A 21,493-nucleotide genomic window follows, 5' to 3' on the forward strand; every position below is an offset into this window, starting at 1 on the left:
CTCGGATGGATATCTGAGTGTGCTAATACTCTGAACCTTTGTGCAGGAGTGCTCTCGCTCTGGAGCTTGTCTGTACATGGGTGATTGGCATGCCAATGCCCAAGCATGCCGCTATCCTCAACAAGAATTGGCAAAGCAAATAGGTCTCGCCTATAAAAGCTATCGACTTTGGCAATGTTACTCTGCTTCCTATGTCTTTGTTTTACGCTTATTGTAGGACTGAGTCCCAAGTCCTAATATGGCTCCACCACTTCCTGGTTGAGGTGGTGGCAGTCAAGCAGATCTCAGGATGAGATCTGTTGGCTTCGCTGATCTTCCGTGGCATGATATATAAAAAAAGTTACCTTCATTTTTGCCAAACTGCTGAATGGATTTACACTGAAAGGCACTCTTTCTGGACCAAGATCTAGTTTTCTACTAAATTTGGTGTAAATCCATTCAGCGGTTTGGGCTGTAGATGTGATTAAGTTCATATGTAAAAAGGAATTTCTCTGCCCCCGTTTGATGGATCACCTCTAATCTTTCCATGCACAAACTAGTCAAAGCATAGCACTTTTTGGGAAAGTTTCATGGAGATTCATCTAGAGGGTGCTCAAGATTTATCAGCACATAAAAAAGAATTTCTATGGAAACACGATCTTAACTATAACTACCTAGTGGCTACCGCTCTTTCATTCCCTTTCTCACTCTTTCTTGCTCACTCTCTCACTTGCTCTATTTATCTCTCTATCTCTCTATCATGCCATAGATGTCTGCAATATGCCACTAATTACCACTATGATGCGAGGGTCAACACCTTCCCAAGGGTGAACATCCTTGTGCCATGCGTCCCCAAAAGAGGCCATGAAATACTTGGGCACCATTATGCAATGCATACCCACCATAGCCCAAAATGATCATCATTATGCTAGGACTGGCACTGGGGTGGGCACCATCATGCCATGGGTGCCCTCAGTTGGCCAATAATTGTCATCAATATGCCATGACCAGCATTTTTCCAGGGGTGGGCATCATCATTGTGCCATGGATGCCCTCAATCAGTCAGGAGTCAGCACCAACATGCCAAGGACAGTATTTTGCTGAGTGAGGATACCATTGGGTCATGGATTACACCAACATTCCACAAAGACCTGCCATTATGCAAGGGCCAGGTGCCAGCAAACCCATATGAACATTCATACATATGGAAAAACACACAGCACAAACACTTTTTGACCAAAACCGAAACTAGGGTATTACTTAAAATAAGAACAAATGAAATGCAGTGCACATAGGTGCAACGTGTAAACAATATAAATATGATACTGATTTATATATAGACAAAAGGGACATCCTCTATTCTTCAATATCACACAGTCAAATTTAAATGTGTCTCATGTGTTTGAAATCAATTTACTTTAGGCAATCTCTTCAACAGTGTTGACATTTCGACCTTCACTCCGATTCCAGTGGGTCTTCTTGGACAAGAAATGAGCAGTGCGTCGTCTGCACTATTTTATATTATAACACTAATCAAAGGAATATAAATTAATATAATATTTTTCCAATATGGCTGTACATGTTTCCGTTTTTGAAGAATACATTAATCACAGGTATCCTTTGATTCATTCATACCTGTATTGATATTGAAATAAAGCCTACTGAACCTTTGTTCTCGCTCCACACATACAATAGCCATGTGCACACACAGACACCTCCACACGTAAACATGCATGCAAATTGGCCGTTGCTGAAGAACGCTGACAGGGAGTATGTTATGTAATATTGAAGGCTTGGCTCATTTCAAACAGAGCAGTGCCTATCAACGCTCCAACTATACCAACTGTGCCTGTCACTTGACTCGCTCACCTAGCAGACATGCGTAAATTGCATTGTTTTTGAGCTGGTACCCCGAAGGTCTGGAGCTGTGCTGTAAATCTTCAGACACGTTATATTCTCTCATGCATATATACTCAGATCACCCATGCCCACAGTTTCTGGAACTTACCAACCCTGTCGGTGCCATTTCTGCAAATGACTGTTCCCTGCGGCATCCTTGTGATGCTGCCTCCTCTTCCGCTCTTTACGCCGCCTTTGGTGAGGAGCTCAGGCAAGAAAGAACTGAGGCCCTGGTGCCATCCCATGCCCTGTTACTGAGAGGACAGATCGGTACTTCATTGGCCAATCACCACAATGGAAATGAAGAAGTTGGCGAGGGAAGCGTATCCAGAACAATATTCTGGTCATGTCCATGAAACCTCAATTCAAAGCCATACCTTTACGTAAGATGACAACTTTGTCTTGCATTATGACCTTAACATCGGGGACCATACACAAATACATTATACATGGTTAACTGTCAGTGTGTTTTCCCTCATCAGGGTACCAAGTGCCATCATAGCCAACTCGAGCTTCCCTCTCTTTATTTGTCTGATGTCTCTTGCAACTCCTTGGTCAAAAACAACCATATTATTTACAGCTACCCATCTCTAATTCTGTATATAGCCTGCCATATCTGCCTATGACAACCATTAGAGGTCAGCTTCAGTGTTATTGGTCCATGCTGCATTTGAAGTCCAATTACAAAATAGGGGGATTTAGACATCTGTATAGCCCGCTACCCCAAATTTAAGGCTAGGTAAAGATTATTCCAGGGATTTCAAGATTTTACTAATGGCACAGAAATAGATCTGCCTGCTTTCAAAGGAAGAAGTAGAAAGAGGGTTTTTCTGATAAAGCCTCCCACCACAGGTTCCACGAAGGTTCCTGCGTGTTTTTGTTTATGGCCCATGGACAGTTTTAGAAGTCTCACAAGCCTCTTGTTTTGCCAAAGATTCATAATAAAATGCATCCATCTGCATATAGATACACGAGCTTTCAGCTAGCCTTCGTCATCTATTGTTCTGTTCAAGTGTCAGTCTAATGTTGCTTTCGCCTACCGCAGCACACAGCATGTGGCACTAAAGCAGCCGACTTCAGCCATTGGTGCTCTTCACTGTGAGTGATGGACTTTCGCAAGTATATATACACCACAGAAAAGTAGTCCACTGCAGTATTTGGGCTGGTGGACAAGTATTCTCTTTCCTTTTGCATATTTCTTGGGTTTTTTGTTTTTGAGAATTCATGCACATCACATTTACACTGTGCATTTTTTACTTTTTATCAATTTTAAAATTTTATAACCTATTTGCTTTGTTTACAAAAAAAGACTGGCGCCTTGCCTAAGCTGAACCTATTGTCTTTGCCAATGCTCATTTCTCCTTTGTGTGAAAGTATTTCTGTTCACTGTGTACTTGCAAATCTTTAACTTTGGACAACTGGTCACTGATCCTGTCATCCTCTCTCTTTTTTCACCATGTGTCCCTCTCATTTAGATGCTCATAAGCTTTGCGGGTTAGTGCAGGAAGGTAGAGCTAGTTGCAGTAGAATTGGTTGATCAGGAAAAATAAAATTGAACATTTATATCTGCGTGTCCACAGTGGACAAGAGGTATAGGAGTCCACGCACCAGCTAGGATCTCCAGCGTTCATTTTGGTCCTCAGGAATGAGTCTTGCAGAATATCGACTCAGGCAGATTCTCTTGGCCCTAGAAGAGGGGGGTTGGTTCTATGCCATAGACTTCAGACATTCTTATTTTCATATCCTAGGTTGGCACACTTGCCCTGCTACTTCTCAAACAGTTTCACCGACTAAGAAAAGTGTTGTACATCGTGTTGATGATGCCACCGGTTTTATCTTAACCGTACGAATGCTATGTAATACTCATGTCATTATTTTGCTGCACAGAGAGAGTGCCTTTCATGTAAACTATTTTGTCTATTTCTTTCATTGCTGTAAAGTTGAGATCCATCGTTGATGTGCAGTGCACTCAGTGAGTGCATTGATGGCATTTGTTGCCTTTCAGCACCTTCTGCCCATACAGGTTACCTTTAGGGTAGAAGTGTGGAGTACTCTGGAGTAATTCTTCAAACACTGCGGTGTGGATGTGAGTTCCAGGGATGAAGCTAAAACCGTCTATGCTGTTTCTTCTAAATATATTTACTGAACAAGATAAGTAGTTGAACTGCAGAAAGGAAAACAAAGTGTGTCAACCAATTATAGATAACCACAACGCATAGGGCAGCACCAATAAACAATGCAAGACTCAACAGCTGTTAATTATTGAATATGTCAAGATAAAATGGAGTCATAAAAAGACCTCTGCTATCCAGGAATCTGGGGTAAAGGAAGAGAAGGTAGACTGCCAGGAATCGAAAAAGGCTGCAACAAAATTCCCATCAGCCCCAAAGGATGTATTACCTAACAGGCGCACTGTCCACCAGCAACAGACAAAAACACTCTGCCTGATTATAGAAAAACAAGCATTGGCACAGCCAAGAGTCCTCGCCTATGTGAGCTATTGGCTTTGCCAATGTCTTTTTGCCATGTTGTATGTACATCAGCGTGGCTGCAGTTCAGCATGGCTAAAAGTTAGTGGCATAGAGGAGAGCGGAGTGGTGTGGAAAGGCATAGAGTAGTGTAGAGTGGCGAAGTGGAATGGCATAGGGTAGAGTGGAGTGGCGTAAAGTAGAGTGGCATAGAATAGAGTGGTTTAGAGTGAAGTAGAGTAGGGTGGCACAGATTAGAGTAGCATAGAGCAGAGTGGCATAGAGTGGCGTGGGGTACAGTACATTGGTACAGGGTAGAGTGGGATAGAGTTGAGTGGTGTAGAGTAGATTGGCATAGCTTAGAGTGGAGTGTTGTAAAGTGGATTGTTTTTGAGTGGAGTTTTCTAGAGTTCAGTGGTGTAGAGTTAAGTGGTGTGGAATAGAGTGGCAAGGAATGGCATGGAGTGGCGTTTATTGGAGTGGTATAGATTGGCGAGGAGTACAGTGGCATAGAGTAGTGTGACATTGAGAGAATGTTTTGTAGAATGCCATAGAGTGGCATTGTGTAGAGTGGAGTGGTGTAGAGTGGAATGGCATAGAGTGGTGTAGAAAAGAGTGGTGTACATAAGATTTGTATAGAGTGGAGTGGTGTAGAGTGGATTAGAGTAGAGAGGCATATAGTTGCATAGAGTAGAGGGACATAGGATGAAGTGGAGTAGAGTGGCGTGGAGTACTGTGGCATAGAGTGGCGTAGAGTAGAGTGATGTACAGTGGAGTGGAGTGGTGTAGAGCTATGTCGAGTAGAGTGGCATAGAGTAGAGTGATATAGAGTGGTGTAGAGTAGAATGGTGTAATGTGGAGTGGAGTGACATGCAGTAGGGTAGAGTGGCTTAGAGTTGAATGTCGTGGAGTAGTGTAAAGTACAGTGCTATAGGGTAGAGTGGCATAAAGTAGAGTGGCACAGACTGAAGTGGCAAAGAGCAGAGTGGCATTGAGTGGTACAGAGTGGAGTGGAGTGGTGTAGAGTAGTGGGGTGTAAAGTGGCATAGAGTGGAGTGGCACAGAGTTGTGTGCAGTAAAATGGGATAGAGTAGAGTTGTGTGGATTTGAGTGGCATTGTGTAGAGTGGTGCAGAGTGGAGTAGCATTGAGTGGCCTAGAGTAGCGTACATTAGAGTTGTATTGCGCAGAGTGGCATACAGCAGAACAGCGTATGGTGGCCTAGAGTGACATGGAGTGTAATGGCGTGGAGTAGAGTGGCGTATAGTAGAGTGGAGTGATGTGGAATGGGATGACATAAAGTGGCGTAGAGTAGAGTGGTGTGGAGTCCAGTGGCGTAGAGTATGCTATGTTATGTTGATTCGTATAGCGCACTTATCACCCGAGACGGTATCAATGTATTTGGGCAGGTGTGTAAGTGTCTGGTTCCAAGGTGCTCATATGAAGAGCCAGATCTTCAGCTTCTTGTGGAACTTGAAGTGAGGAGGAGGCTCTGATATGTTGAAGGAGATAGTTCCATATCTTGGGTGCAATGTGGGAGAATGAGTTACCTCCAGTTTTGCTTTTTCGGAACAGGTTTGTGTGTGTGAGTGAGAGTGAGGCAGAGATTAGCTCTCTGGTGGGTTGGTAAAAGTGTATGTGGCTTTTCCTGTATTGTGTAGAACTTTGTATGTGTGCACGAGAAGCTTCAATTTGCTGTGCTTATGAATGGGGAGTCATTGAAGCTTTCTGCTCTGTAATGTGATGTGGGTGCGGTGTGGGAGGTCGAGTATGAGTCGTCCAGCTGTGTCCTGAATGGTCTTGAGACTGTGTCAGGGTTGTTTGGAGATTCCTGCATAGAGAGTGTTGCCGCAGTTCTGCCAGCTGGTGATGATTGCTGGTGTGACAGTCCATCTGGTGTTTTAAGGCAACTATTTGAAGATCTTTTAGTGAATGCATAGGATGTGGAAGCATGAGGTGCACACTGCGCTGACTTGAGACATCATATTGAGCTTGTTGTCTAGAATGATCCCTAGATTTCTTGCATGTTCTGTGGGTGTTGGTCCTAGCTCCAACGGCCAACAGTTGGAATCCTATGGGATGGTCTTGTTGCAGAAGACCGGTACTTCCATCTTGTTGGAGCTGAACTTCAAGAAATTGATTCGCATCCAGCCTGCTACCATGGTCATGCAGTTTGTGAAGTTGGTTCTGGTGTTGTTTGTCTTGTCCGTCAGGTAGAGGATGAGTTGGGTGTTATCAGCGTAGAAGATGAAAATAATGTTTTGTGATCCAATGATGTTGGTGAGCTGTGTCATGTATATGTTGAAAAGGGTGGGCTTGGGGGACAATCCCTTTGGGAGAACGCCTATCAGTTACTGGTCTCTGATTTGAAAGTTGGCAGCCTGACCCTTTGGGTTCTTTCTTTGAGGAAGGAGCAGATCCATTTGAGAATGTTGTGGGAAACAGTGTTGAAGGCCGTGGAGAGGTTGAGCAGGATGAGGGCTGCTATTTCTCATCAGTCCAGGATGTTTCCAATGTTGTACAGTGGTGTAGAGTGGCATTGTGTGGTGTAGATTGGCATAGAGTAGAGTGGAATGGCATAAAGTAGAGTGGGGTGGGTGGAGGGGAGTAGAGTGGCATGGAGTAGAGTGGCATGGAGTAGAGTGGCATGGAGTGGAGTGGCGTGGAGTAGAGTAGAGTGGAATGGAGTGGCACAGAGTGCACTGGTGTAGAGTAGCATAGAGTAAAGTTGTGTAGGGTACAGTAGTGTGTAGTGATGTGGAGTGCCGTACAGTGGCACTGTGTGGAGTGAGTGGCATGGAGTGGTGTAGAGTAGAGAGGCATAGATTGGGATGGAGTAGAGTGGCATGGAGTATAGTAGCATGGAGTAGAGTGGCGTGGCATAGAGTAGTGTAGAGTGGAGTGCCATAGAGTGGAGTGGAGTGGTGTAGAGTTGAGTTGCAAATAGTAGAGGTGCATAGTGTGTAGTGGCATTGTATGACAAAGAGTGGGATAGAGTGGGGTGGAGTAGCATGGCATGGTGTAGAGTGCAGTGGTGTAGAGTGACGTGGCATAGAGTGGTATAGAGTGGCATTGTGTTGAGTGAGTTGCATAGAGTAGAGTGACATTGAGTGAGGTGGAGTGAAGTAGCGTTGTGAAGTACAGTGGCGTGGAGCATAGTGGCGTGGAGTGGGGTGGCATGGCATAGAGTAGAGTGAAATGATGCAGAGTGGAGTGTTGTGGAGTGGAGTGGCATAGAGTGTTGTAGACTAGAGTGGTGTAGAGTGGCAGTGAGTGGAGTAGAGTGGCATAGAGTAGAGTGCCATGGAGTGACACTGAGTAGAGTAGAGTAGAGTAGAGTAGAGTAGAGTAGAGGAAGTGGCATAACGTAGAGTGCATAGAGGAGAGTGCAATAGAGTGGAGAAACATAGAGTAGAGTGGCATAGATTGCTATACAGTGGCATTGTGTAGAGTGGCGTAGATTACAGTAGCATAGAGTAGTGCAGTGCAGAGTGTAGTAGCATAGAGTGGCATTATGTGAAATGAGTGGCGTAGAGTAGAGTGATATAGAGTGGGGAGAAGAGTATAGTGGCGTGGAGTAGGGTGGTGCAGAGTGGAAGGATATAGAGTGGAGTGATGCAAAGTGTAGAGTATAATGGCATAGAGTAGTGTAGACTGGTGGTGTAGAGTAGAGTGGCATATAACAGATTGATCGAGGAGTAGCATAGAATGGGGTGGTGTGGAGTAGAGTGGAGTGGCATAGAGTAGAGTGGTGTAGAGTGAATGGCATAGAGTGCCGTAGAGTGGCATTGTGTGGAGTGAGTGGCAAAGAGTGGGGTGGGGTCGAGTAAAGTGGTATAGAGAAGAGGGGCGCAGAGTGGAGTAGTATAGAGTGCCATTGGGTGGCGTAGAATTGAGTGGCATAGATTAGAGTGGAGTGGCATAGAGTGGGGTATAGTGGAGCAGACTGGCTTAGAGTGGAATGGAGTGGCTTATAGTGGAATGGAGTGGCATAGAGTGAGGTTGAGTGACATAGAGTAGAGTAGCATTGAGAAGAGTGGAGTGGCATGGACTGCTGTAGAGTGTAGTGTCATAGAGGAGAACGACAGAATAGAGTTGCATGGAGTGGAGTGGCATAGAGTGGAGTGTTGCAGAATAGAGTGGAGTGCAGTGGCGTACAGTAGAGTGGAGCAGAGTGGCATGGCATAGAGTAGAGTAGTATACAGTGGCTTAGAGTGTAGTAGCATAGAGTAGAGTGGCATAGAGTAGTACACTTGTGGGTGTAAGTATCTAAAGCATCACTATAGATGGCAGATATGGTGAAAGCAACATAAATAAGAAGATGTATGCCTGTGTTAAAAGTAGGAAAACCCATTGCATGTCCAGGAATAATACTGAAATGCTCATAAAATAAATATAGTGTATTGCAAAATTATGAGGAAGAACACGTGTACTTGGTCCATGATCCAGGGAAGAGCTAACACAAGATAGGAAGTGAAACCTACAGAAGCTAAGCATTCAAAAGACTGCAAATGAGAGTGACAACGAAAACAACTAATAGTATGCTGTAGCCGGGTTTTAAGCCCACTGAATTGTAAACAATATATCTCGCAGAACCTAATCACTCTTCTCAGTTCGGATGCAAACAAGAGATGCTTTAAGCCATGGGCAGAGTGAGTAATTGGCCAGAGCCCATAACTTCCAAGCGGCCCCTGAGGAAAGTGAATGTTCTCTCTTTTTTACCCTTTTCTCTATCATAACATCTCTCTCTCTCGTCTCTTCCTATTTCTGGCTCCTACTCCGTCTTTCTATGCCCTGTATTAAGGATGTTTCTGCCCTGAGTAAGACATATTTTAACTTTTGTATGTGACGCTCTTAATGAACAGTTTGCATCATTTGGGCTTGGTTTAGCACAGAAGGGTTAAATCAAAGTTGTTCCAGCAGACCCCTCATAAATATGCCTTGCCCAAGGGCCCCCAAAATGTCACTGATGCGACCACTGACAGTTTGTATCTGCTCTGGGGATAGTCCAATAGTGAAATCTAGAGCTGGCTCCATTTTTCACTGCCTGCAGGTCCTGCAACCCTTTCAGAAGGTGCAGGGATCCCCTGCAGGCAAGTGAAGTGTGTGGCTGCACTTGTTGGCAGAGATCAAAGGAGGTCACTAGAGTCTCTGTACTGCCTTCTCCCAAGGGAGACTTCTGGGGCACACTATCTGTGTACCATTTCATAGTTCAGGTAAAATTAGTACACATGCCCACAGCTTGTTTTTCCGTTCACCTGCACTTGTAATTCTGCGCTGATGCAGAGGTGTTCCCTCATTTGCAGGAGACACACCCCCAAGAAATTGAGGGAACAGTTCCCTGGGTGTATGCTCACGACTTTCCTTCTACACCCCTTCCCGCCAGCTACGATCCTCCAACCAAGCCCTTGCTACTGTACCTCGCATCAACAAAACCACCATGGGAGGAAGATCCTTCTCCTACCTGGCAGCTAAAACTTGGAACTCACTCCCCACTCACCTTCGTCTCACTCAGAACCACCTGGCATTCAGAAAGCAACTTAAAACTTGGATATTCGACAAGTAATTCCTCACCCTTCCTCTAGCGCCTTGAGACCCTCTGGGTATGTAGCGCGCTATATAAATTATTTGACTTGACTGACTTGACTTGAGCGCAATGTTTTGTGTTGTTTTTGTGTCATTGTGAGCCATGTTTCAGAAAGGGTGGCATAAGGGTCTGTGGCACCTTTGGTAATTCCAGAGTTACTCGAGATACAAGAATACATTCCCTGGAATGGACCCATAATGTCAGATTCCTTAGGATCGGGGAGCATCTCCTCCAGCCACCTATGGTGCGTGGTCCAAGACTGGATAGCAAAGCCACAAACAGAAACTTTCAGTGCAGTGATTGGGTTCAAATTAATCTGCTCTTGCTGTGGCCCTCTTTGCTCAGATCCAGAAACTTTTAGGCAGGGGCAAGCTAAGAAAAAATTTCTTTCCCCATGCCATAGCATCACTCTGGCAAGGAACCACATTGAAACGTCAAGACTCAGAGAAAAAGCTTCCTTTATTTGCAATGCAGATTTTGCTTGTTTAGCAGGGCAGTGTGGCTTAACATCAGGGAAAACATGGACCCTAGCACAGTACATACCCCCAGCGACTAGGCACATCCCGGAGAAGGTAACTGAGACAGAGAAACAAAAAAGACAACCACACCAATGATCAACAAGCTCTGCCTACATGCCAAGTTCTTTTAAACAATTCTTTTTGGGTAGGTTGGCAAAATAAAATAACTCTATTAAATTTCTCATGGAGGAAGGAAAACTCAACATACATCTGAGTGCATGTTTTTCATCATAGGGACTTTTACAGATAGACCTTAGATTATTTTTCTCTGGACCTCCACTATTCTGTTCTTTCTAGACGCAGAGAAAGGCAGGCTGACGTGTGTGGCACACTTGTGTCCCAACTGCCAACCAGATTTTTAAAAAGTCCCCTGGCCAACAACAGGGAATCTTCAAGAGTGTTGAGGAAAGCAAACTAACATCTCCAGAATGGTACTTTTTTGGTGAGTAACTTGTATTCATTAAGTGACGAAAACATGACATCGGTCCTATGGGTGCCATTTATGTACATCATAAATTACATCATTTATCACAGTACATACTGTAAATACTAGTTAAAGCAGAAGGTGAGACTGGATGCTGTGTTCCCTTTTCTCTTAGTAACATAGTAATCAGACTCCTGCTAAGTCTTTCCTCAGAAATTCTGCTAAGAGGAATTTACTGTTTAGCAGTGTCTAAAGCATGTCTAAAGTCCTGCTTACTGTAGTTTTTAATTTCCTTAAATACGCACCCACTAGGCACATAACATCCAGCAGCAACATGCCGTTATGGGCAATAGGACTTCACCTTTCTTGATTTCTGCCCCTATTTTGTTATACCTATAGTGAATATTAATCTGCTATTCACCAGGAGTTGGCCTAACGGCTGGGGTGGTCGACCTCGAATCTGGGGAACCGGGTTCGAGTCTCAGCAATGACGCTGAACATCCTGTGATTCTGGGAAAATCTCTTAACCTCCCTGTGCCTAACAAAAAAGAATGTGTCCTAATGTAACCCAACTGGTGCTATGTAAAGCGCTCTGATACACGGTACCCGGTCATGTTCGCGCTATATAAAACTCTGTAAAAAAAAAAAATTGGTATGATAAACAAAATGCTGACCCCCGTGGTGAGGGTAAAGCAGCAGTGTCATGCGGGCAGTGAATATGTCAGCATGCACATACAGATGTCAGGAGAGAGTATCTAGTGCTAGCGGGGGTGTCTTTGCCTCGGGGTTAGCCATGCCTCAGTGCCACCACATTAGTGACGTGCTGCAGCATCACATATACAGATCACCCTGGGAGCTTGTCACATCACTTGTCGCCTCCCCATCGCCGATCCTTTCAGAGGGAGCGGGCATATTGGATGTAATTCATGGGATAAGGGGTAGCCTTGGGGAAATGATGGAGCTGGCATATTGGAGGTAATTCTTGGCACATGGGCCACCTGTGGCAAAATGCTGGTGCTGGTAGGTAATTCTTGACATAAGGAAGGATAAATATGACATATGGGGGGAGAGCAGGCAACAACCAAAAGGCTTGCCCAGCCATTACTGAGATACTTTTTGACACATGGGTAACCCATGGTACTTTGATGGCACAAAGTGCAGAATTTTAGCACTGGAATGTTGTATGTGATTCTTGTCATTAGGGGACTGTTACCATAAAATGCTAGCCCTGGCACAATGAGAAGCACATGAGGAGCACCCACTGCACATTGTGAAATTAAAAAGGATCTGCTGCCAGCGAGCGTTTGGCTACATTGGCTTAACAGAGAAAAGGCGTTTGAGCCTATTTGTGTGACCATGTTACTTTAAATTGCACTGCGATCACATTTCTTTTCAAAATGTTCTTTGAGGGGATAACCAGTGATGTGCGGTGTCTCCGCGAGAGGCTGATACCCCAGCACGTGCAAGGATTCAACATGGGACCGATGAAATGAGCTCTCTGAAGAAGGGCCATAACTCCAAAATGCATTGGGGCTACCAGCAAATCAGTGTCAGCTGTAATAATTTGATCTTCGCTAATTAATAAACTGTTTATTTAACTGTTAATTACTTGGGGAGAAGGATAATGGGAAAAGTGGTATGTAAATTGGTTTAGAGGATCCAATACCCCACAAAGAAACATAATTTCGGGCCTGTCTTTTAATAAGCATTTCTAAACTGTGCAACAGAAGTGCTAAGGCCCTCATCATAAGTGGTCCAGAACAATACCCATTATTTCCCTGCCAAGATTTACCAGGACCTATGGTAGTGGGAATGGTAATGAGAAACCATGGACATTACAAGATTTTAGGGGCTATCATGTGGGAATTGTTGTTTCCTTCAGCAGCAGACATCTGCATGTGAAACACCACACTCACAATTCTGAAGTGCCTGGTACCTGCCATTTCCAGCACTTACCAGGTCCATTGGAATAAACCGGGCACTCATAATTAGGGCCGGTGCAGGTTATTTTGACACTTTTTTGCAAATTACAAATTAGAGATTCAAGCCTCACAGTTATATTGAGAAGCCGCTGCTCAGCACATGAGACTTAAATCCTACATGTGCATTTTGGGCATTAAGGTGTGTTGTCTGTGTACCATCTTAGATTATTTGTATATATATTGTATGTTTAGCATGTTTTCATTTCTTTTTAGATTTTGGATGGCCGATCCATAAAAGGATGTGTAAGCGTTGAGCCATACATTCTTGGAGATTTCGTTAAGTTATCGAATAACAAGGATGTTGTGCGATCGCAGTACAAAGCAACAGAGTATGGGTTGGCCTTTGGACACTTCACCTACGAATTTACCAACAGATCAGAAATTGTTGTGGATCTGCAGGGTATGTATACTAAGACATTCCATTTTTCCTGTTTTCACATCGCTGTAGAAAAGGTAGCAAAATGAGCCCAAGGCTTAATGCACAGAAAACCACGATTCTCTTTTTTCCTGCTTTGTCTGTAGTAATTACCCCTTACCCCTTACCTGTTCACTGTACTTCAACTCCTATGCCTTTCTCTCCCGCCCCAAGGAATCTTGGCATCATCTTTGACTCGTCTTTTATTTCTGAACTGCTCTCACCTGTGGTCAAAAACTTTCAAAAGTTCCAGATGCACTAAACTTTTTTCTAATTCACTAAATGAGAGGGTTTGCGACCATTAAACACATTTTCTTATTTGCTAAACTAATTTTACAAGTCCAAAAACAACTTCCAACTTGTAAAATGGGTTTAGAAATTATTACAAATTTTGTATTTGAAAAAAGAATAGTCACAATGTTAGACAATGTTGGCCTGCTTTTAAATTCTCACTTCAAATATCTAATGATTAAGCTGTTTTGCACATTGGGGCATTTTTAAGACCTACAGTATGAGCTCATAGGTCTATGCTCTTCTTAACCTTTGTTGCTAAGACCACTATATTGTTTCTGCTTTTATTATATTGTTATATTGTTATATTTTTAATCCTCCTACACTTTGTATTTTTATGAGCTGTATGTTTTATTATGCCATTGTACATGTTTGATGCTTTATGGACTCTATATTGCATCCGAATAAAGTTTTTTCATTGATTGAAAGGGGCGTGTTTTAGGTGTCTCTTCCAAATATTGAATCAGCACCATACGTGTCAATCATTTGTGGCCATAATACCAGTCGCAAACCACCGATAAGTTACCGACTCCCAATTTGGGAGGCAGCTTCAGAAGGAGTGGGCAGCGGTCTAGGTGACCCTTATTGTCTTTTTTCCCCAAACTCAAAACTTTTCTTTTTTAAATGCAGTCCTGTTTCCTTTAAGGAAATTGGAAGTTTAAAAAAAAAACGCTTTCAGTTTTGAAATGCAGACAGGCATAAAGGTCTGCTGTTGCTTGTCTTTGCAGACAATCAGAGGGAGTCACAATTTTCTGGATGCATAATAAACATTAATTGGATGATCATTCGGCAAACCAACCTATTGATACATATGTCAGTACTGATATTGGTCACAAAATGTTGAGTCGCAAGTTGAGACCACTTTTTGTGACCTGTATTTCCGTATATCTGGCCCTACGATCTGTAAAATTAAATCAGTTCTTCCTTCTCTTCTCTTCTCTCAAGCTAATTTCCCAATTCTTGTTTTTTTCTTGTACCAACTATTGCTCCTTACTTTACCTTGTCTGCTTACTCTGCTTCCGTCTATTCAAAGCTCTTGTATTCATCTTTTTTTCTCCATTGACTATTGGACACACATTTTACTATAAAAATCTCAGCAGCCATGGATTCCAGTTTCAAGTCATGTCAGATTCTGTGATCTTCGTAGTGTTTTCCTACGTCTACTCTCACTTGCTCCACCTTACCTTTGTTCACTGATCTCTGCACACGTGCCATCTCGGTCTCTTCGTTTGGGTTTACAATTCCTTCTCTCTGGTCATCGAACTCTTGGTTCCTCTTCACACTGTCCTCCCTTCACAGTCTTTGCAGCTAATCTCAATAATCGCCTCCGTTTCCATTTGCTATGATTCTACCTTATTTGTGTTCAAGAAACTCTTTTAGGAACACCTACCAACCGTAGCAGAGAGGGGTATCGTTTTAGCTCTTTTGACTTGTATCACTCCTGTTTTGTGCCGGTTTATTATCTGTTTGTTAAGAGCCTAATATAAAGGCAAGATCATTTATAAATAATACATACAGGACGGAGGTGTTTCTGGACATGGTGCAGCCTCCATTAGCAAGAAAACTATATATCCAATTGAGGCACGGCTCTCTACCGATTGGGGCATTGACATCCAGATGGGCAAAAACGACGAAGGCCAACTGCCCTGCCTGTAATTACGCCAGGGAAGACATTGTACATATCCTCTTTTTTTGTCCAGCTTACAGTGAAATTCGGAAATGCTGGATCATTCCATTATGCAAAAACCTGGGCTTCAGACATTGTGTACACGCTTGTAGAGTTCTAACTTATGATACTGCCCCTCTCATTGTTTTTGCTGTCTCCCGGTTTTTACTTGGCATGTGGCGGAGAAGAACTGTTTTTATTCACAAGAAATAACGGACTACTGCTTTTTACCCTCTACCATTTCGTTGATAACCAAAGTTTAATAACTTTTTCATTCCAATGTATTTATGTTTTATCACTGTGCTTGTATATATTTTATTGCACTTTTATGGTCTTTGACCGAAATAAAGTTATCAAAGAAGAACAATTTATAAATAAGTGAATAATCAAAACCTCAAGAATTCATTCTAAAACTGTAAAAACATGAGGGGTACGCAGGCTAGTCAGTGCCACAAGTACTCCAGAATACCATGCAGTTAAGACTACTGGCAAGAAGTTGTGCCAGCATATGTGTAGGAGAGCAGGCTCTATAGCAGATTGTCAGAGTGTCTTTATATGAATCATTTACATACAGTCAATCTAAATTAAAATATCTGACATAGTCATTGGTTATCCTGAAATCCTGGCATGGATCCATTACTTCGGGAACTAGTTTGGCTGCTGCTGATGTAAGCCAGTCCTTTGATGAGCCTTCTGGGGCCAAAGGAGACATTACAATCCTTTCCAGGTTGCCTGTCTTTGAGATCTGTAAATAATTTGTGGAATATCTTGAGATCACCTGGTGCTCAAAGCATGCACATGAATTCTACAAAACTCTTTTTGAGAGGCTGGGTTGTGATAAAAATGTCATTCTTTCTTGCGATTTACCGTTTTACAACATTGGTAGTTAGTATTTGGTTCACTGAATCTGGAAGTCAATTCAAGTCACTGAGCTAATACACAAAGGCTTTCCCAAGAGTATCTTGTTGATTTTATAAACCGCAGAAGTAATTCATGAGGTAGGTTGGAAACAGAAGAAGGAAAACGAAGGAGGAAAAAAGACAATCAGCTAGATTCATGAAGCATTTTTGCGGGCGCAAACGGTGCGAATCGCAGAATTCGGCCGTTTGCACCCGCAAAAATGGCATTAGAAATTCATCATTGGGTCATGTACTCGCAATTTGAGAAATCGCAAAAAATTTCGATTTCTCAAATTGCGATCGCATTTAAGGAATCTCAATTTGAGATTCCTTAAATGCTATTCATGACCCAATTAAAAATTGCGAATTCGCTATTTCTTCCCGCTATTTCCCGCGAAGTCAGACTTCGTGGTAAATAGCGAAAACTGAGAAAAATGCACTTTTGTGCATTTTTCTCAGTTGTATGTTACACACACACATGTCCTTTGGACTTGTGTGTGCGCAACATGAGGACACCCCTAGAACCCTTGAAATCGCATCCTTATTTGCGATTCGCAAATTGCTAATCGCAAATAAGGAATAACTCCCCATTCATTCCTATGGGCCTTTAGGCTCATAGGATTGAATGGAGAGTTATTCCTTATTTGCGATTAGCAAATTGCTAATCGCAAATAAGGAATGTGTAGGAATCGCAATTTATTTTGCGATTCCTACATGAATCCCGTTTTGCGAGTCTGTAATAGCGATTCCTTATTATTCGCTATTACAGACTCGCAAAACATGCCGATGATGAATCGGGCTGAATGTTATTTTAATCGTTTTGTAAAAGTTGAGGTGGAAACATTTGAAGGTGTACAGCATTCTCTACTAGGTTATGTGTGGTGAAAGCTACAAAAACGCTGTGAACAAAAATCTGACGATCTACAACGCCTGCAGAGTTTTCATTTGAAAAAAAGTGTAGTCCCAAAATGTACATCATTTCATACCCAAAAAGGTGCAATGTTGATGTATAAATTGCTATTAATAATTTACATATTGACAGACTGAATGAAAAATCAAGAAATGGTGTTAAAGTAATTTATTTATTTATTTTTTTATTTTTTTATTAGCAGCACAGGAAAGAAATATAATCAAAAACAAACATATCCGAAAGTTAACAATAGAAGAGATCAGATCGTTGACAGGATGAGCATATCATAATAAATAGATTCTCATTAAACCAAAACACATCAAATATAATTCGAGTTGCAGGCAAATATTATAAATCAATATTCATATTCTAAGTGGACCTTGAATAAGTATACGTTTCAACAGATAACAGACCCCCAAATCTTATCGAATTTAACCAAGGCCTTATTACCTCTAATCTTAGCCAAAGTAGATTCCATACAGTGAATCTCATTAACTAATGACCACCATTCCATGAAGTGTGGGGGTGTAGGGGAAATCCAAGCACGGGCGATTATAAGTTTGGCGCATGATAGCATAATTGTTACTATAGGCTTTTGTGGAGTGTTCGCGATATTAACATCAAGCAGAAGTAGAGCAGGATCTAGAGAAAATATACACCCTAATTTTAATTTCATTACATTCTCAACCGATGTCCAAAATTCAGATATCTTAGGGCAAGTATACAACATATGCACCAAGTCTGCCGCAGCCAGCGAGCACTTAGGGCATTTAGTTCGATCTGTGTAGTTACTGTTAGAGGCCCATTTAGAAATTCTTTCGGGGTATGATTAAGCATACAAGTTGTCTTAAATTGTTGCAATCTTAAACTTGAGGAGAGTACAGCTTTATGGATATTATCCATAGATCTGTTAATAACTACTGAGCTAATATTACTCCCTAGCATCCTACTCCATTTCTCCACCAAGGTACTGCAATCGCTATCTCTGTATGTAATAAAACGTTTATAACAGCAGCTTACTAGGGATTTGTTTTTTTGAGAGTAGAGGCTCTCCCAAATAATAGTAGACTCAGAGATACTCTGAAGCTGCATTTTTTGGACCAGGAAATCATATATTTGCATGTACTTGTACCTCATAGTATCAGTAACATTGTATAGTGTTTTAAGAGTCTCAAAGCTCAGCAGCCCCTGTGCGCCATATAGGTTTCCAAGTGTTTTTATTGCATGCCCCCGCCATATACTAGCGGTTCCATCATTAAATATCCCTGGTAAGCCCGGATTACCCCATAAAATTAAATTAGGGTGAAAAAAGGTCAGATTGCAAAAAGCCTGTATATTACGCCAAATTTTTATCAGGTCTCTTGCAGTCTTAAACCGTACTCTTTTAAGGTAGTTAGGGTCGTTGATCCTCCATAGAAAAACCGTAGCATCCTTATCAAACATAAATGTTAAAAAGTAAGGTCGGTTGTCTAATCCTTCCGAATTAATTAAGTATCTTATGCGTCCAACAAAAGCAGCCCAAAAGTATAATTTAAAATACGGGAAGTTCAACCCTCCTGTTTCTATGGTTCCTTTTAAAAGAGTCATAGATCTACGGGCTTTATGATATCCCCATATAAAGCTACTAAAGATACCGTCTAAGTTTCTAAAGAATAAGTTTCCCAGAACCAAAGGAATAGAGCGGAATAGGTAAAGAAATTTTGGAAGTATTATCATACGTATCAAATTGATTCTGCCTATGATATTTAGGGGTAGTTTATGCCATTTTTTTAAGAGAACTTTAGTAGTTTTTACTAATTCCTCATAATTTATTTTCGTTATGTTCTTAACTTGAGCAGTAATCCTAACCCCTAGATAAGTGGCCACTTGACACAGTCCGATAATTGCCCTTCCCGGTGTGTAGTTACTAATTATTTGGGTTTTGTTTATATTTAATTTATATCCGGATACCTCCCCGAATCTGGTTGCTTCTGCCTTGATACCTTGCATAGCTTTTACAATGTCAGATGAGTAAATAGCAATATCATCGGCGTAAGCTGTAATTTTTAATGTATGCGGACCAAATTTGAAAGGAATGATATCAGATTGAAGTTGTAGTGCTTGAAGAAATGGCTCTATAGATAGTGCAAATAAAAGGGGTGACAAGGGACACCCTTGGCGAGTCCCACGAGTAATAAAGAAAGGAGCTGACGTCAAACCAACATAATTGATTGTGGCTTCAGGCTTATCATAAAGAGACTGTGCCCAATTCAAGAATTTACCCCCAAAGCCAATCCCAACCATAACTAACCACAAGTACTCCCACCCCACTCGGTCAAATGCCTTTTCTGCATCTAACATGATCATACCGAGTGGGGGGGTTTTCTTTTCCGCTATATCAAAGGCAGTTACCGCCATAGTAATATGTGCTGTAGTATCCCTGCCCATAACAAACCCATGTTGATGTGGGCTGACTATTTTGGGTATAAAAGGTGCCAGTCGAATGGCCAGCACCTTTGCAAAAATTTTTGCGTCTGCATTAATTAACGAAATAGGGTGATATGAGCCACAATCGTCCGGTGGTTTCCCTTTTTTTATGAAAAAAAAAACAATTTTACCCTATTCCAAGAGTCCTTTCCTGCTATCCCCTATGAAGTTAATAACTTGAAAAAAGAGTGGTATAAGTTTTTCAGCACACAGCGTGTTAAAGTAATTTCTTAACATCTTTATTTAGCTTAGTTTCAGCAGCGGAGCATAGTTAACTAATGGAGTAAACATATCTGCACACTTCCAGTAGCATAGGGGCACAACTTATACATTGTTTAATGTGACAAGAGAGAAACATAGGTTTAGGCCCCCGATAGACCCTTCTCCTCCAAGTGACACATCTTAAATCTTCTGCAGCTAACTCGTGTCATTGGTTTAACTTTTCTAATTCAGCCTGAGGTATCTGACAATGCAGTGTGCATTCTCCCAGCTCCAGCAAAGCTAGCAATCTTGTGTCCATGTCAGCTCTCTTGACGTATGTAATTTCTTTGGCATACTACGTGACCAGTGAGTGGGGTAACTGTATCCCACACAGAGATGGCTGTTATGCATGGTGAACTGTGCAGATGTTCTTTGACTTTACAACTCGTTGAGTCTCAGAAAGAACTGGGATAGAGAATTGCCATTTTTTTTAAAGCAGAAAAATCCATTACTCCAAGGAATGGATTCCATCTGCACCAAAATCATGATTAGATGGTCACTAACTTAAGGGCAAGGTGTGCCGAAATCCATGCATTTATTAGTTTGTGGAGTCCTCCTTCAACTAAGAAGACCTTATCAGTTTAAAGATTAATCCCCTGGAACTTTTCGTAAGGTGAATAATGTGCAGTTTTTTGTCAGATGCATACAGAACGTTTTGGGCATTGTGTATTATAGAAATATGGTCAGTAGTCGTAATAATTGTAGTATGAGTAGTAGTTAAAGTGGCTGTGCAGTAAAAAAGCTGTTCTTTTGTTCCAGGTTGGGTTACAGGAAGTGAAAAAGGAGAAGCACTTATTTACCTCACGGATCCACAGATTCATTCACTCAACCTCAAGGCTGTCAAAACAAATTTTGGAAAAGAAGGAGAAAAGTACTTCTTCGTCAACCAGCATCAAGAGTGCAATGAAATCTGTTCTCGGCTTTCTTTGAGAAGACCCTCATTTCCTAATAATAATTAGAGTCTTTCTGTTTTATTTAGTATGGTATTTGGTGGACTTCAGCAGATGGTAGAGCATTTGCATATTACCTCATGGTGCAGAATGTGGACCCTCCCTAGCAGGGAAGCTACATCTCTCTTTCATATTTCATTCACTCATGGTGGCCTCCTAAATTAGTTCAATCACATTGCTATAATACTGAGGGTAGTACACTGGCTCACCCCACAGGCCAGTGTCACCTTTAAGACCAGTTGCATACCTTGCAAAGCCATGAGATACAATACCTCCATTTGCCTGGTCAAGAAACGAACCACCTCCTGTCGCAAGAGGAGTAAGGACATCAACACACTGGAGACGAAGAAATGCAAGAAGGAAAAATAAATATATGGGTTCTTCCATCCCACTAATGTTTTAATGAGGCTCTGTTTGTGAAGGAGCACAAGAAGTGTTTGGACTAGTGGGCTTTGGTTTAACAAATAAATGAAACTAGGTGGAATAAACTTTAATTGCTTCATATTTTAATGTTCAATTGTGTGTAAAATTAGAGATTCACTCTTCAGGATGCACATTGCACTTTATACTTTATAGATACTCCTGAAAATGTTTACAAGAGGGTACAGAATAGAAATTGGTGGTTTGCCGGGAAAGACAAAATTAAATTGTGAGAAATTATAATTTTGAAAGTAAAATAAATTAAGTGACTTCTCGAGGCTCTGTAATTATACAATTCAGGAAACAGCTAATATGGAACACACACCACGGTTTATTGCACTTTCAAGATAACCAGATAA

The 21,493-nt window shown here is 41.8% G+C and overlaps 1 protein-coding gene across 1 annotated transcript in view; it reads left to right on the forward strand.

Moving 5' to 3' along the window:
* ALPK1 (alpha kinase 1) overlaps nt 1-21,218 on the forward strand; it is a 383,577-nt gene extending 362,359 nt beyond the window's left edge. Inside the window, exons 14-15 of the mRNA XM_086962134.1 lie at nt 13,070-13,256; nt 20,524-21,218. Coding sequence (XP_086818260.1) covers nt 13,070-13,256; nt 20,524-20,723 — 387 coding nt within the window. The 3' untranslated portion in view covers nt 20,724-21,218. The remainder of the gene's footprint in view (nt 1-13,069; nt 13,257-20,523) is intronic.
* Nucleotides 21,219-21,493: the final 275 nt, after the last annotated feature.

Source organism: Lissotriton vulgaris, chromosome 3_1 (assembly GCF_964263255.1).
Source record: "Lissotriton vulgaris chromosome 3_1, aLisVul1.2, whole genome shotgun sequence".
NCBI classification, from domain to species: Eukaryota; Metazoa; Chordata; class Amphibia; order Caudata; family Salamandridae; genus Lissotriton; species Lissotriton vulgaris.